Source organism: Ranitomeya imitator, chromosome 3 (genome assembly GCF_032444005.1).
Source record: "Ranitomeya imitator isolate aRanImi1 chromosome 3, aRanImi1.pri, whole genome shotgun sequence".
Classification (NCBI taxonomy): Eukaryota; Metazoa; Chordata; class Amphibia; order Anura; family Dendrobatidae; genus Ranitomeya; species Ranitomeya imitator.
Genome location: NC_091284.1, coordinates 443,389,364 through 443,407,483, shown reverse-complemented (window position 1 = coordinate 443,407,483; position 18,120 = coordinate 443,389,364). Strand labels below are relative to the sequence as shown.

The following is an 18,120-nucleotide window of genomic DNA, read 5'->3' as shown; positions in this document are numbered from 1 at the left end:
TTCATTTTCCCCCTCACATCTCTCATTTTCTCCCTCACATCTCTCATTTTCTCCCTCACATCTCTCATTTTCTCCCTCACTCTTCTCATTTTCTCCCTCACTCCTCTCATTCCCCCCTAACACTTGTCATTTCGACCTCACATCTGACATTTTCCGATCACTCCACTATTTTCCCTCACTCCTCTCATTTTGCACTCACGCCTTTTCATTTTCACCTCACACCTCTCATTTTCACCTCAGTATATACATGTTTGTCATCTCCCTTATATATAGTATACACCTGTATGTCATCTCCTGTATATAGTATATACCTGTATGTCATCTCCCCTGTATATAGTATATACCTGCTGTGTGTCATCTCCCCTGTATATAGTATATACCTGTATGTCATCTCCTATATATAGTATATACCTGTATGTCATCTCCTTCTATATATAGTATATACCTGTATGCCATCTCCTCCTGTATATAGTATATACCTGTGTGTCATCTCCCCTGTATATAGTATATATCTGTGTCATCTCCTCCTGTATATAGTATATACCTGTATGTCATCTTCTATATATAGCATATACCTGTATGTCATCTCTTCCTGTTTATAGTATATACCTGTAGGTCATCTGCTCCTGTAAATAGTATATACCTGTGTGTCATCTCCTCCTGTATATAGTATATACCTGTGTCATCTCCTCCTGTGTATAGTATGTACCTGTATGTCATCTCCTCCTCTATATAGTATATACCTGTGTCATCTCTCCTGTATATAGTCTATATCTGTGTGTCATCTCCCCTGTATATAGTATATACCTGTGTGTCATCTCCTCCTGTATTAGACCTCGTTCACACGTTATTTGCTCAGTATTTTTACCTCAGTATTTGTAAGCTAAATTGGCAGCCTGATAAATCCCCAGCCAACAGGAAGCCCTCCCCCTGGCAGTATATATTAGCTCACATATACACATAATAGACAGGTCATGTGACTGACAGCTGCCGTATTTCCTATATGGTACATTTGTTGCTCTTGTAGTTTGTCTGCTTATTAATCAGATTTTTATTTTTGAAGGATAATACCAGACTTGTGTGTGTTTTAGGGCGAGTTTCATTTGTCAAGTTGTGTGTGTTGAGTTGCGTGTGGCGACATGCATGTAGCGACTTTTGTGAGATGAGTTGTGTGTGGCAACATGCGTGTAGCAACTTTTTGTGTGTCGAGTTGCATGTGACAGGTTAGTGTAGCAAGTTGTGTGCAGCAAGTTTTGCGCATGGCGAGTTTTGCGCATGGCGAGTTTTATGTGTGGTGCCTTTTGAGTATGTGCAAGTTTTGTGTGAGGCAACTTTTGCATGTGTTGCAACTTTTGTGCATGTGGCAATTTTTCCACGTGTGCAAGTTTTGCATGTGGCGAGTTTTCCATGAGGTGAGTTTTGCACTTGTGGCGAGTTTTGCGTGAGCCTAGTTTTTGCATGTGGTGAGTTTTGCGCGTGGCGAGTTTTGAGCGGCGACTTTTGTGTTTCGACTTTTATGTGGCGAGGTTGGTGTATGTGTGGTGAAATGCGTGCTGAGGGTAATATGTGTTCAAGCACGTGGTAGTGTGTGGCGCATTTTGTGTGTGTGTTCATATCCCTGTGTGTGGTGAGTATCCCATGTCGGGGCCCCACCTTAGCAACTGTACGGTATATACTCTTTGGCGCCATCGCTCTCATTCTTTAAGTCCCCCTTGTTCACATCTGGCAGCTGTCAATTTGCCTCCAACACTTTTCCTTTCACTTTTTTCCCCATTATGTAGATAGGGGCAAAATTGTTTGGTGAATTGGAACGCGCGGGGTTAAAATTTCGCCTCACAACATAGCCTGTGACGCTCTCGGGGTCCAGACGCGTGACTGTGCAAAATTTTGTGGCTGTAGCTGCGACGGTGCAGATGCCAATCCCGGACACACACACACACACACACACACACACACACACACATTCAGCTTGATATATTAGATTAACAAAATGCATGAACTCTAAAGCAAATCAGTATTTGGCGTGACCACCCTTTGCCTTCAAAACCGCATTCATTCTTCAAGGGACATTTGCACGCAGCTTCTGAAGGACCTGTGCAGGAAGTTTCTTCCAAACATCTTGGAAAATTACGGTAGCTACAGGTCTTCTGTGGATGGAGACTTGTACAAGTCCTTCTGTCTGTTCATGTAATCCCAGGCAGACTAGATGATGTTGAGATCAAGTTTTTGTGGAAGCGCCATATTATCACTTTTGGAGCTCAGTTCTTTTTTTTTTTTTTTTAATTTTGAAAATACCAGTAGTTCTTAGAGCACCTCTGCTCACTGCGATCAACCGCTTTCGGTAACCATCAATGAGTTTCTTACAATGCTCTGCTGGAATTTTAGACCATTCTTCTTTGGCAAACTGCTCCAGGTCCCTGATATTTGAAGGGTGCCTTCTCCAAACTGCCATTTTTAGATCTCTCCACAGGTGTTCTATGGGATTCAGGTCTGGACTCATTGGTGGCCACCTTAGAAGTCTCCAGTGCTTTCTTTCAAACCATTTTCTAGTGCTTTTTGAAGTGTGTTTTGGGTTATTTTCCTGCTGGAAGACCCATGACCTCTGAGGGAGACTCCGCTTTCTCACACTGGGCCCTACATTATGCTGCAAAATTTGTTGGTAGTCTTCAGACTTAATAATGCCGTGCACACGGTCAAGCAGTCCAGTGCCAGAGGCAGCAAAGCAACCCCAAAACATCAGGGAACCTCCGCCATGTTTGACTGTAGGGACTGTGTTCTTCTTTTGAATGCCTGTTTTTATCTCCTGTAAACTCTTTGTTGATGCCTTTGCCCAAAAAGCTCTACTTTTGTCTCATCTGACCAGAGAACATTCTTCCAAAACGTTTTAGGCTTTTTCAGGTAAGTTTTGGCAAACTCCAGCCTGGCTTTTTTATGTCTCGGGATAAGAAGTGGGGTCTTCCTGGGTCTCCTACCATACAGTCCCTTTTCATTCAGACGCCGATGGATAGTACGGGTTGACACTGTTGTACCCTCGGACTGCAGGGCAGCTTGAACTTGTTTGGATGTTGGTCGAGGTTCTCTATCCAACATCCGCACAATCTTGCGTTGAAATCTCGGAAATCTGCGCACAGTAAACACAGGAACATTCAGGTATTTGGAGATGGATAAAATACCTGAATAATGTATAAAATACATTGCTGCAGACCCCACAATAATATACATTTCTGCAAACCCTCATAATATTAGCCCTCCGTCCAGTCAACCACAGTGGACAGTATGTACCCTGACACTACACATCCATTTTACCATTAATTTGCTGTCCAGCAGGAGTGAAGCCCTGAAACAGCACAGGAGAGGGAGGCCGAGCCAGCAGTTCTGCTCCGCACAGGGCCTGGATTGCAGAGATATACTGTAGACAGCCAGGAATCCCCTTCAGCCAGCCGCTCTGACAGGACGTGGCCACGCACAGCATGCAACGTCAGCACCACGACCAGGCAGTTGTAACTGAAGGTACAGTGCCGTCTGGCAGCTGCTGAAGCAGCAGGCGGCCCTGAACAGCTGCTGAGCGACCGTTCCAGAAGGCATTCGCCCCTGGCAACATCCTTCGCTTCTTGTTTTTGGTAAACAAACCCATTGAGTCAAAATTGTCACTACACCTGGAGATAAATTCCCAGAACGGTGTCATTTCCAAAATGTGGTCACTTGAAGGGGAAATTGTGATCTCTGGCACTTAGGGGTGGCACTTAGGGACTCCGTATATGTAGTCTGCAAACTATTCCACAAAAATTTGTTCTCCAAGAGTTAAATAGCACTCCTTCCCTTCCTAGTCTCGCCCTTTAGCTAAACAGTACCGTACAGACACATATGGAAATTGTGTGACAAGTTTTGTTGGCAATGCACTCTTAAGGCCCCGTCACATTAAGCGACGCTGCAGCGATACCGACAACGATCCGGATCGCTGCAGCGTCGCTGTTTGGTCGCTGGAGAGCTGTCACACAGACCGCTCTCCAGCGACCAACGATGGCGGTAACCAGGGTAAACATCGGGTAACTAAGCGCAGGGCCGCGCTTAGTAACCCGATGTTTACCCTAGTTACCTTCCTAAAAGTAAAAAAAACAAACACTACATACTTACCTAACGCTGTCTGTCCTCCAGCGCTGTGCTCTGCACTCCTCCTGTACTGTCTGTGTGAGCACAGTGGCCGGAAAGTAGAGCGGTGACGTCACCGCTCTGCTTTCCGGCTGACCGACGCTCACAGCAGTGCAGGAGTGCAGAGAAGCACAGCGCCGGGGACAGACAGCGTTAGGTAAGTATGTAGTGTTTGTTTTTTTTTACTTTTAGGATGGTAACCAGGGTAAACATCGGGTTATTAAGCGCGGCCCTGTGCTTAGTTACCCGATGTTTACCCTGGTTACCAGTGAAGACATCGCTGGATCGGTGTCACACACGCCGATCCAGCGATGTCCACGGGAGATCCAGCGACAAAATAAAGTTCTGGACTTTCTTCAGCGACCAACGATCTCCCAGCAGGGGCCTGATCGTTGGTCGCTGTCACACATAACGATTTTATTAACGATATCGTTGCTGCGTCACAAAAAGCAACGATATCGTTAACAATATCGTTATGTGTGAAGGTACCTTTAGCTGAATTCATTGAGTGGTGTAGTTTGTAAAATGGGGTCACTTTATGGGGGAATTCTGCTGTTATGGCACTTCAAGGGCTCTGCCTATGTGACATGGCACCCTCAAACCATAACAACACAATCTGCCTTATAATATGGCGCTCCTTCCCTTCTGAACTTTCCACTGTGCCTGAAAAGTAGTTCCCAATTGTAGGGTATTAGCAAACTCAGGAAAAAGTTGTACAACAAACTGACATTTTAGTAATTATTATATCTTCACCACCCGATGTTATAAAATTCTGTGATGCACATGTGGTGTCAATATGCTGACTGCACCCTTAGAGAAATTCATTTACTGTAACTGTGTAGTTTGTAAAGTGGGGTCACTTGTGGGGGGGAGAGCATTCTGCTGTCCTGGCATGTCAGGGGTTGTAACGATCATTTCCTCCTATCCCTTCAGAAAATTTAAAACTTGGTGCCATAGCAACATTTTAGTGGGGGTTTCTGCTGTTTTGGCATGTTAGGGGCTCTTCAAATGTGGCATGGTGTACGCAGCCTATTGCAGCCAAAATGGTGCTCCAAAATTCAAATGGCGCTCCTTCACTTCCAAGCCCTTTTGTGCACCCAAACAGAAATTTTCCATTACATATGGGGTATTGGTGTACTGCAGAGAAATTGCACAGCAAATTTTGGGGTCCATTGTCTACTGTTACCCTTGTAAAAATGACAAATTTGGGGCAAGGCCAACATTTTTGTGGGAAAATGTATGGTTTCATTTTCACGGCTCAACATTATAATATTCTGTGGAGCACCTGCGGGTTCAAGGTGCTCACCACACAGCTACATAAATTCCTTGAGGGGTGTAGCTTCCAAATTGGGGTCACTTGGGGGGGTTCATTTTTAAGGCACATTGAGGGCTCTGCAAACGCTTCATGGTTATCCGTTAATGATTCCACCTAATTTTGCATTCCAAAAGTTGAATGGCGCTCCTTCCCTTCCGAGCCCTGCTGGGTGCCTAAACATATACTCAGGAGAAATTTCACAAGAAATTGTGCAGTCCATTTTGTCCCGTTACCCTTGTGAAATGTGAAAAAAGTATAACATTTTATTTTTTCCTTCCGAATTGCTTTAATTTCTGTAAAGCACCTGAAGGGTTATTAAACTTGTTCAATGTGGTTTGAGCAATTTTTAAAATAGTCACTAATGTGTATTTTCTTTCACATAGGCCCTCAAAGCCATTTCAAATGGGATGTGGTGTCCCCCCCAAAAAAATGGTTTTGTAAATTTTGTTGGAAAAATGATACTGATATAAAGGAGACATGTGGTAAATGTTATTTATTCCCTATTTTGTGTGATATAACTATCTAGTTTAAGGACATATAAATTAAAAGTTTGAAAATTGCGAAATTTTCACCAACATTTTCAACATATTCACAAATAAACGCCAAAAATATTAACCTAATTTACCACCAACGTAAAGTACAATGTGTCACGAAAAAGAATCTCCGAATCGGTGGGATATATTGAAGAATTCCAGAGTTATTACTGGTAATTTTGCAACCATACAGTGGAGAACATGAGTAAATAATTCTCTTTTTGTCTATTTCACAGTCTCCTTAAACCTAATCGGAGGTCTCTCAGAAGACAACAGCATCTAGTGCTCTCACTTTTACAATAAGAATGGCAGACTTTTTGTATCGGATGCTTTCCTTATCCATATAGTAAGCTACTTTGACAGGTTTCATTTTTCAGGGACTATACAATGATAATAAGGTTGGGACTCATTAGTCTGAGTTCTCCTTGGTGGAATAGAACCTGTGCTGTTCTAATTAAGAAGCAAGTCTTCTCACCTTCTCCTTAAGTGCTGTCAGACGTAGTGACAGCGGTGCCGAGTGCTTCACATTTGTGTTTCTTTATGCACGAAGCACTTTTGACATCAACTTAGCATTTCACTAGTACGAGCTGTCACTCTGAAAGCGTGCTCCTTGTAGGTGGAACAGACGGTAGGCACAAAGCTGTAGTTAGCGGTGGTGTGTTAGTCTCTTTACTAGCCGAGTCACCTTATTAATGTCTCAATGTTCGGCTGCCTTGTAAATTCCTTACACATGTACATTACGGTAAGGAACTCGTCTTGTCGGCTCCGTTTCCTACCACTGAATTGCTGTTCTCGTGCTCACATATGATGTCTGTTACTAAATGTAGTAGTCATCGTGGAGGCCAATAAATCTTTATTCTGCTGTGGTACAAGGAGGGGATTATTGTGCTAGCTGGAAAGGTGTAGGTTTCTTTTTTACTTGCAACTGGACACCAGCAGATTCCTTTCCACTGAGAAACTTCTAAAACTTTTTTTCATGAGATCTAAAAAAAAAGGCATACCTGGCCTATGCTGTCCTCATCGGCTTCTTCCAAAGCAAACATGTCCTAGACGAGAGAGGACGGAGGCTTCTCTGTCATCTGTGAAAATAACACACTGTGATTGAGACGTGAAAAGAAATAAATGGTCTGGTTTTGAACTGAACATAATCTACCTATTAGGTTTCGGCAACAAGGCCCTTTTAGTATCCATGAACTTCGGCTAGTTAGTACCTGGAAACATTACCTTCGTCATTCTACCATTTTCAGAATCCCAAGTTCTCATCACTGAATGGAAACATTCAGAAGTCTAAAACCAGTTCTCATGACTTCCAACTAACAATTGTGTGACTCATTGACCAGTTCATTTATGGGGTATTTTTTGGGATTTCATGTCCAGGCAAAAGTTAGCAGCTTTTAGCATGTGTTTGTTTAACGACTTTTTTGTTAAGTGGACAATCCATGTCAATTTTTAACCACTAGGGTTTGTTTGTTTTTTTCTTGTTTAACTAGTTAAGTGATTACTAATATTTATTGTAAAAAAAATAAATAAAAATGCAACCTTGAAGTAGGCACTTTGTGTTCGACATCATGTGACAATTCCTGTTTAATACAGGGCTAACCCTGTGATAATATTTAAAGATGTTGATCCATCAGAGACCTTTATGGCATATTGAAAACAAATGTCCGATAGATACGGTCCCAATGCCGTACCCCCATCCATATAGAAAGTAGGGCCTTTTTGGGTGTTGTCAGGGATGGGGAGGTATCAATGTATTTGCTCTCTCTATTCATTTCTATGGGAGCTATGGTCTTTGACATAAATGTCTCAGACGGGAATAAATATTTAGCCCTTTAGAGGATAAAGTGAAGATAAAAAAACAAATCCCAAATTTCTACAAGCAAAAAAAATAATAGTCAAAATGTTAAAGCATTAAAGGGATTGTCTCACAAGACATTTATAGCATATCCATATATACATAGCTTATGCCCTGTATATGTGATAAATATGTATTCCACCTTTGGGATTTGCCTTAAATGTCTGATTTAGATGCGAGTCCCTCCTTTGCCAAATAATGGTCACCTGTTTCCCAATTCCGGCTGGCGTCTGTGAGAGGTGAGGTGGCCATGAATGCCCCAGCTCTCTTAATTCAAGACTGTGGAAGTTCTGCATATAGCCGAGTGCATTTGCCAGCTAAGGGCGTGCGGCAGATGTCCGTGCAAATCTGTCGAATCTTGGACCACAATGCATGGACTGGCTGTGACTCTTCCTGCCCAAGCGTCATATAATTCTATGAGATTGTCACGCTTGGGTGGGGAGACCCACTGCCAGTCCATGCATTAACGGTCGATGCTCCGACTGATTTGCAGAGATGTCTGCATAAAACAAATAGTGTAAAATTACACTTAAAAGGATGTTCAGAAAGAAAAGCATTTTTATCCTAGCTCCCGATCTATTTAGTCCCATAATCTAAGCTATTTTCTAATATCCTTGCTTTAAAAATTCCCTATTGTTCCCTAACTACACTATTTAGCTACTTTTGTATTTTTTCTTTTCTTATTTCCTGTCTGATGCCTATTCATTTGAGTATCTCAGTGCATGATGGGATACTCAAACGAAGCATCATCAGGGGGCAGATACTGAGGTCACTGTCACAGCCTCTGCTCCCTCCCTGAAATGCAGAGTCATGAGTGATGCTCGTTTCAGGGGTGCTGCTGTCCCTGCTGTGTCCCTGATTGTCTCCCTTGTGTAATGTCTCCCTCCCATGTGCAGTCTCCCCCAGAGCCCTGTGCGATGGGCGCAGCATCCTTTCTGGACTCAGTATAGATGAATAGTAATAAGCCGGCAACAGAGCAGTGTCACTATACCCGGTGTGCAAAAGAACAGCACCCCAAGTGACGTCATTGGTCTCAGCGGGGGGTAGTGACACTGCTCTGCTGCCGACTATTCATCTATGCCGACAACAGACCGGACGCTGCACTCGTAGCGCTGGGGGAGACACTGCACTAAGGACATCCTCAAGGTCACAATCAGGACAGCACTGCCCCTGAAACGAGCGTCACTGATGACCCTTTGTTTCAGGGAGGGCACAGAGGTTTCGGCAGTGACTGCATCCTCTACCCCTGATCGTGCTTCGTCTGAGTATCCCAGCAGTCACTGGTGATACTCAAACAAGTTGTCATCAGACCGGAAATAGGAAAAAAAAAAATACAAAAACAGTTGGATAGTGTAGTTAGGGATTGGATGGGAATTTTTAAAGCAAGTTTATTAGAAAATAGCTTAGATTATGGGACTACCGTAAATAGATGGGGACTTAAAATAAAAATGTTTTCTTTTTTAAGCGTCTAAAGATGCAACTTATTTAATAAAATGTAATAAATCTAGCCTAAATTTACACGGTCTAAAAATGTGCTAGTTTAAGTATATCAGGCGCCACACCCTAAAAGCCGTGTTTTTGCGTCATTTCTAGATGTGATCTATATAATCCCTCTGTTACCGCTTCTAGTAAAGGCTGTTTTTTGTTATCTGTTCCGGACTTTATGGATCTCACTTTCTCATTAGTTTATTTTGTGTCGTCTTCATTTTGCTCTGTGGGATAGTGTGTGGACAAAGGGTTTGTCCTGTAAGTCTTCTTGATGTGAAAATCTAACGTTTTCAGCAGAATTCATCTGCTGCTTCCAAATCAAACATGTCCTAGAAACATTTTCAGCAAAAATTCAATAAACCTCAATTTTATAGCAGAAGAAAAGCTAATAAGGCGTATTAGCTTTCACCTGCCACCACTTACCACTGCTTTTATTCTCTTCTTTTTTCCCCTTTGTCTGGACACATGCTGGACCATATCCTGCAGTTGGTAAAAGGCACGAGAAACGGAAAATGTCGCTCACCACACTTGTAGCTATTAGCTCTACTGCTGAAATCTGCTCAGTAATTGATTGTAGTTTGCCTCCATGTTTCCATTATTTCAAGCCAGGATGTGTTTTGAACATAACCTTTAAGAAAATATGTTTTCTGTTCCAATTTCAATCCTCTTTTATCTGTGAAAAAGGCCAGCAACTATTAACTTAAAATGCTTCTATTGCTAATGATAACTTAAAGGGGTTGTCCACCACATGTATTTGGGCCTAAAAATAATTTCTGCAATTTGGGTTTTAATAAAAATGTCTGCGCAGTTTGAGTTTTAAATACTTTTTTGTTTCGCTGCACATTCCTCTTTCATGTGGTTTGAGGTCATAAGTCATCTGTGGAAAGCTCAGAAAAAGTACTTAGGACCATTAGCAACTAGCTGTCACTATATCAGTGGTCGTAACCATGGATACCTAAGGTCCTGCAATGCTCTACATGGGGAAAGACATAGCAAATTGGCTGTACACTACATTTCTAACTGGAGGAGGTATTTGCTTTTATTATTGTTATTATTATTACTACACCTATTACATATTGGTATAGGATCTTGGAGCTAGGAATACACCTTTAAGGAGCATGCTAAACTCTTCCTGAAAGAACAGGAAGTATGAGTGCACAAAAAAAAAACATTGCCAACATTTTTTCAAAATATACATGTAACGCAAAATCTGATTTAAACAATTGATCATTTTTTTTATGAAATATTCAATTTAAAGCTAAAAGGAAAGGAACGATTGTTGGTTTGATTGTGATGATTCTTAACCAGATGAATAATTTGGGTGATTACTTTGTTTTTTGGATCCCTTTCTGGATGCTGAGTATAAATGATTAATCCTTTATCTCATCAGAACCAGCAGCAGTAGTACTGGACTTACCATCACTAGTCTTCTCAAAGAAAAAGAAGGCTCGGAAGTTGCCAAGTTCACCACAGAAGAATTATGCCTGATCTGCAGCATCCTGAGTACAGCGGAGTACTGTCTGGCAACCACACAACAGGTAGCTTCTAGTGTGTAATCACCACAGTGGCTATTCTGTTTCCGATAGTTGCTTTAATTTACCACTTCAAAAGTGAAAATCAATGGCTATGTTCACCCCGTTACAAAACTGATTCAAAGGTAAACTGTAACAAGTTACTTCTGCACTTTTTATTCTGTTCAAATTCGTAGAAATACCCCGAAACCAGACAGACCCCATTGTAGTCATCAGGGGCCATCTGATTCCGTTTGCATCCATTCTGACAGATCTATTTTGCATATGAATTCCATTTCTCTCTACCTAGGGTTTTTGTTCAGGAGGGGCTAAACGTCTGAGTGGACCCCTAACCTGGTAACCATGATTACAGCTATGGTGGCGCACCCAAATAATGGATGTACAAGAAGATGACAGAGCTGTTACTAAAAAAAATCTCGAAACAAAGACCAACACTGATATTACTGCTATATGGGCACCATATCGTGGTAGATACCAGTGCTGCAGAATATACAGGAGATTACAGTACAGTTGTACATAGTAACTTACAGATTATTTCTTCCTGATGGAGTCATTCACTTTTCCAGTCTTTTCCATCTGGCCCAGACCGACATGACAACTTTTCCCAGCCAGGACTCGGTTGCAGAAATTACAACAAAGTCACATTTGATTTCTCATTTCCAGAGCAGCCCCATCTATGCCCAACTTATACAAAGTCCTCAACCTACTGATACCCCGGCACTGAACCGCTGCTGCCTTATGTGTCCCTCTTACTGTACTTACTGGGTGGTACTATGTGCCCTTTAGATGGTAAAACAAACCTCTGGAATATATTAATGGCCTGTGCAAGGTCCCTAGAAATTGTTCCCACCTTTTGCACCCTAGAATGTAATAATGCCCTCAGCCAATACAGTTGAACTTGTGATGATGGGCAGGGAGTTAGCAGTAGTGTAGCTCCAGTTGGGCCTCTCAGAGCTCGGGGCCCAGGGCGACAGCCCCCTCTGCCCCCTCCCGATAGGTATGCTACTGCTCTACCTAAAATGAAGCAGAAAAAAATGGAGGTGTGATGAGATGAGTGTACACTGCAGCTGTTTTTTTTTTGCTTATTCCATTTACAATTTGGGCACTTTTTTCCTCTGTAACTGTGTCTCTTATAGCAGCCGAGTTACAGAAAGAAAATTAGTGTGCAAATGAAGACGTCCTGAAATGGTAAAACAAAATTATTTTAATAAAATAAACACTAAATACAATTGCTTTTATTAAAATAACTTTCTTGTCATTTTTACTTATAGCTAGAAGAGAAGCTTAAAGAAAAAGTAGATGTGACACTAATAGAAAGAATTAATCTTACAGGAGAGATGGATACTTTTAGCACGTAAGTTTAGCTTTCTTGGTGTATTTGTATGCTATTGAACTTTCTTATGCATATGTACTTACTGTTAAGGTATGCATTTCATCCCAAATTAACACTTCAAGCTAACGACGTAAGCTTGTACTCAGTGCACCCTTATGCTGCCGTCACACTAGCAGTATTTGGTCAGTATTTTACATCAGTATTTGTAAGCCAAAACCAGGAGTGGGTGATAAATAGAGAAGTGGTGCATATGTTTCTATTATACTTTTCCTCTATTTGTTCCACTCCTGGTTTTGGCTTACAAATACTGATGTAAAATACTGACCAAATACTGCTAGTGTGCCGGCAGCCTTACCGTGGTTAAATGCCGCTATGAACTTCTCAACCCACTTGTATAGATTACTGCCACTCATTCTAACCGGCAGCCTTGTTTTAAGATATACCGCCGTTATGTGATCACTGCCTTGTGCAGGAGAGAGCAGACAAATCACACTCTCACGTTTCTGACATTGTTTTTTTCCCTCTGCTATAGCTGCAGTGCAGGAGAGAGCACAAATCACTGTCTCATCGCTTCTGACATTGCTTTTATCCTCGACTATAACTGCAGTTTAGGAGAGCGCACACAAATTACTCTCTCCTTGCTTCTGACATTGCTTTTTTTCCTCTGCTATAGCTGCAGTGCTGCAGAGAGCAGACAAATCACTCTCTCCTCGCTTCTGACATTGCTTTTTTTCCTCTGCTATAGCTGCAGTGCTGGAGAGAGCACAAATCACTCTCTCCTGGCTTTTGACACTGCTCTTCTCTACTATAACTGAAGTTCAGGAGAGTGCACAAATCATTCTCTCTTCTCTTCTGACAAAGCTCTTCTCCTCTGCTATAGCTGCAGTGCAGGAGAGAGCAGACAAATTACTCTGTCTTTGCTTCTGACATTGCTCTTCTCTGCCATAGCTGCAGTGCAGTAGAGACCACACAAATCATTCTCTCATCACTTCTGACATTGCTCTTCTCTGCTATATCTGCAGTGCAGAAGAGTGCACAAATCACTCTCTCCTCTCTAATTCTTTTCTGCTTTAAGCCCCGTTCACATGTCCTGGTGATTCCGGTACTGGAAAAAAACATGCACTGGTGAGGTCCATGTGCCATTCGTGTGTCAGTGTAGCATCCGTTTAGATAGGAGAAAAAAGGATCATCCCCGCGCTGCTGCAAGAAGACTTTCAAAAATTGTAGAGGTTTTCAACGTGGTTTATTCTACGCGTTTCAGGGTTCAGGTGACCCCTTCATCAGGACATACCACAAATATTGTACAATATTTGTGGTATGTCCTGATGAAGGGGTCACCTGAACCACGTTGAAAACCTCTACAGTTTTTGAAAGTCTTCTTGGGGCAGCGCGGGGATGATCCTTTTTTCTCCTATCTAAGTGTGTGCTTCAATCAGGTCATGCAATGACCTGTGGATCTGCAGCAGCCGCCATTAATATATGTCCTTCCTTCAATCTCACCAGGTGTGAGTAGTTCTCTTGGTGGGCAACTTTGTGTAACGTTTGATAAGACCCTATTTGCGCTTTTGTGTCTCCCTCTTTTCACAGTGTAGCATCCGTGTATGATGTGCCAATTCTGGAGCAGCGGCTGGCTTCTATCCTTTGACTCCGGACAGATCATTAACCATTGACTGTCCCAGCCTGAAAATAGAAGCCCGCAGCCGTCTGCTTCATCTGCAATGGTTTTTGGACCTCACGCCATCTTTTTAAATCTATTTAATGCTTTGACTACAACTATAGTTAGCTCCGACTGGTCTCGGTGATCGAATGGAGACCAGGCAAATTTGATGACTGTTGTAGTTAGCGCTATTCCCATGCGATGGTGCTGACTCAAATGGTTATCAGCGTCTCCTGGTCTTGCTGATCGCAGGGAGACCAGATCAGGATGATGAGAGTTGTAGTCAGCGCCTGGGAAAAGTGCTAACTGTGGTGCTTTTCCCAACTGCCTGAGTTTTTCATCCTGGTACGTGTCACACAGATATCATCCGTGTGTCATCACTGCTCATGTGTGCGGCACTCATTTTTTCTGTGCTGCTGGGAAAAAAAGGAAATGTCTGCGTGTTTTTCACATGGACACACATTCCATCTGAAAAAACTGACGTGTGCACTACCATTGAATACAATGGGTGTGCATGTCTGTATTTTCAGTCCTTCAAAAATGGATCGCATATGGACCCAAAATAACGCACGTGTTAAAGGGGCAGGAGTGAGCGCACAAATTTCGTTGTAGCTAACATTACTACACAACTATACAGATGTCAATAGCAAGGAGAGAGTGATTTGTGTACTCGCTCCTGTTTAAGAGAACAGTAATCACATACCTGAGGTTTATCTTCAGACACTCTGGGCAAGCCAGTGCTGTCAGCAATTCTAAACAAGTCAGTGGAATGGTGCAGAGAGGAATTTAGTCACGTAAGGGTGCATCGAGTACCCTGATTGGCTTACAACAATAAAGTTGTTTTTTTGGGTGACAACCAAGGAACAGATTTCAAAATTAAAAGAATTATTTTTATTGTTGCTTCATTGCTCACAAGCCTACTTGGTTAGTTTGAAGTGTTAATTTGGGGTGATAAAATATGCAAATTGCATCTTCAGAGAGAAAAAGGACTTGAACTCTATAGCGCCACCTGTCACAATCGATCGTACAAGTCACAATCAACCCTTTAATGAGTCTTGCAATATGACTTGGGATAAAAGCCAAATCAGAATCTCAATTTGCAGACGGTGTTTCGGGCTGTTGGCCCTCGTCAGTGCAAAGTATGAGAACTGATCTGGCTAGGTGAGAGGCTCTGGACTGGGGTCTAAGGGGTATCGTTTCTCCTTGTGGAGAGTGACATACTACCTTTAAACCCAGTCCATAGTATTTTCATATGATTTCAGTTAGCTTTACCTTGTGACAAACAGCATTTAATATAAACAATGTAAGAAGTTTGGCAAATACAATATAAGCATATAATGCAGTGAGTGGCCGAGAGCATGGTCAGAGTCTTACATAGGGGTGGTGGGAAGGCCACGCTAATGCGGACTTATGATGGGTAAGCTTATACTACTTTGGTGATATGTGTATATCCTGGATTATATGACTCCTAGCTACATATGGGGCTTTTTTGGTACCTGAGGGACGATCCCTCATTGTAGATACACTAGTATCCTGTATAACTCTGCCCTTTTTTGATATTTACCCAGGTCTTATTGCATTTGTGTGCTTTACCGTTAGTGTACTGGCTGGTTTTCCTCCTCTCTGCATGGTGGAATTTTGTTTACATTCTATCATGCTTTTTATGTGTATGTCATTCTTTTTGATATTTACTTATTAATAAAATATTTGTATATCTTTCTATTAATTTTAGTGTCTGTGCTCCCTTATTTCGCTGGTGTATTATAATGTAAGAAGTTTGCCTTTTGACAACCTTAAATGAATCTGTGCAGTCAGTCCAAGGGCTCTCCTGATTATTATAGCTCTTGAGCCATTGTTATGCTTGTAGTCCTGCAGTATCTCTACGGTATGGAGGAAACCACCACACATTTTATGTTAAGTTGTATTAACCACATAATTAATTAGTAGCCGTAGAAAATTAAAAAAACAATGCATTTTCCTTCCACATAAAGCTAATGTTTTAGTTTTAACTAAAATAAATGTGCAGGTTAATGATAAAAATGGTAAAATGTTCTATGTGAGTTGAAATCAAAGGTCTAATTTTCTCTTTTTTAGGTATGCCAGTTAGCAACATATTATCATGCTAATGCTTACATATGGCGGGGTGTAATTCAGGATTTTAGAGTTAGTTCGCACAGCCCATCGGATTTATCTATAGCAGTGTGGTGTAAATGTACTGTATTTTCTGGCGTATAAGACTACTTTTTAACCCTTGAAAATCTTCTCAAAAGTCGGGTATCGTCTTATACGCCAGGTGTCGTCTTATAGGGCAGGTGCGGAGTAATCTGCGGTTGCCGCATATTGTGGGGGGAGCGACCCCAATGACGAGGTGAGGGGGCGCCTCACCGGGAAGGTGTAAGTGAAGCAGAGGCAGAGAAGGAGATAATAGGATTCAAGGATGAGCCAGATTAGTGAAAGAGGAGTGTTTTTCTAGGCACAGCATCGCTCTCTCTTATTTGCACACCCCTGGCATCCCAGACGCTGACAGTTTGCTTCACTTACACCTTCCTGGTGAGGCGCTCCCTCACCTCGTCATCGGGACCACTCCCCCCCACTATATACTTCGACCGCAGCTTGCTCCGCACCCACCCTATAAGACGACACCCGGCATATAAGACAACCTCCGACTTTTGAGAAGATTTTATATTTTAACTGGAAAAGTTGGGGGTCGTCTTATACGCCCAGTCGTCTTATACGCCGGAAAATACGGTATTTATTTATTTTGTTCCAAAGAATGAAACTTTTTTCCTTTTGCTTTTAGAGTGATTTCGAACAGCATTCAGCTCCTTGTACAAGACCTAGATTCTGCTTGTGATCCAGCACTAACCGCTATGAGCAAGGTAACCGCCTCTGAGACTAAATTGCTCTTCAGCCAATAGGATTCATTTACATTAAACTTTTTTTTTATACTGAATACTGAAGAGAATCTGGTAAACATACTACCCAGGTCCATTTCCTCAAGGGAGGAGAGGGCAACATTCCATGTCATATAGAGCCATACTGATCATGCAGCAGATACACGGCATAGAGATCGTGTCCAATAGCAACACAATAGAATTAATACACTTTATTGCAAAAATATTAAAATTATGCAAAATAGACAAAACAATAATGATCTAAAAGGGTACCTCAAACCAAAACACACAAGGAGAGCAGCTGCAGCAATATATAAATGAATGCCTTATATGCAGACAAGACTCGTAATTGAGTCAGTGTCCAGCCGTCATGCATAGAGATATGTTGTGAGTTCCGTTCTGGAGCTCCCTCCTGTGGTTGCTAATGGTATTTTTGCGAGTTCTGCCCTTGAGCTCCCTCTGGTGGTTTCGAGTGGAACTGCTGCTCCGTTAGGTAGCTGTGGCAGCTGCCTTCACTAATCGCCTTGCCTGGTGTTGTGAATTCTGTGGCCAAGCTCCCTCCTGCGGTCGAGAGTGGTACTGCGGCTTCTGAGTTTCCTTCCTCAGGTGATGAGGTTAAGTCGTTAGGTGCTGCTCTATTTAACTCCACCTCGTGCTTTGATCCTGGCCTCCAGTCAATGTTCTAGTATTGGTCTTGCTTCCTTCTGGATTGTTCCTGTGGCCTCTCTATCCGGCATAAGCTAAGTTCTGCTTGTGTTATTTTTGTTTGCTATATTTTCTGTCCAGCTTGCTATATTGGTTTTTCTTGCTTGCTGGAAGCTCTGAGACGCAGAGGGAGCACCTCCGTACTGTTAGTCGGTGCGGAGGGTCTTTTTGCCCCTCTGCGTGGTTGTTTGTAGGTTTTTGTGTTGACCGCAAAGCTATCTTTCCTATCCTCGGTCTATTCAGTAAGTCGGGCCTCACTTTGCTAAATCTATTTCATCTCTGTGATTGTATTTCATCTTTACTCAGTCATTATATGTGGGGGGCTGCCTTTTCCTTTGGGGAATTTCTCTGAGGCAAGGTAGGCTTGTTTTTCTATCTTCAGGGCTAGTCAGTTTCTCAGGCTGTGCCGAGTTGCATAGGGAGCGTTAGGCGCAATCCACGGCTACCTCTAGTGTGGTGTGATAGGATTAGGGATTGCGGTCAGCAGAGTTTCCACGTCTCAGAGCTCGTCCTATGTTTTTGGTAATTGTCAGGTCACTTTGTGTGCTCTGAACTTCAATGTCCATTGTGGTTCTGAATTACCTGTTCATAACAGTACTGGAGGCCCAAAGTACTAATGCTTCTCAATAGAGGGAAAAGAGAAGTTCTGAGACCATTTT

At 42.3% G+C, this 18,120-nt stretch overlaps 1 protein-coding gene across 1 annotated transcript in view; it reads left to right on the top strand.

Annotated features, from left to right (window-relative positions):
• VPS53 (VPS53 subunit of GARP complex) overlaps nucleotides 1-18,120 on the top strand; it is a 408,370-nt gene that overhangs the window by 268,619 nt on the left and 121,631 nt on the right. Inside the window, exons 15-17 of the mRNA XM_069757361.1 lie at nucleotides 10,731-10,878; nucleotides 12,144-12,226; nucleotides 16,663-16,741. Of these exons, the coding sequence (XP_069613462.1) occupies nucleotides 10,731-10,878; nucleotides 12,144-12,226; nucleotides 16,663-16,741 (310 nt within the window). The remainder of the gene's footprint in view (nucleotides 1-10,730; nucleotides 10,879-12,143; nucleotides 12,227-16,662; nucleotides 16,742-18,120) is intronic.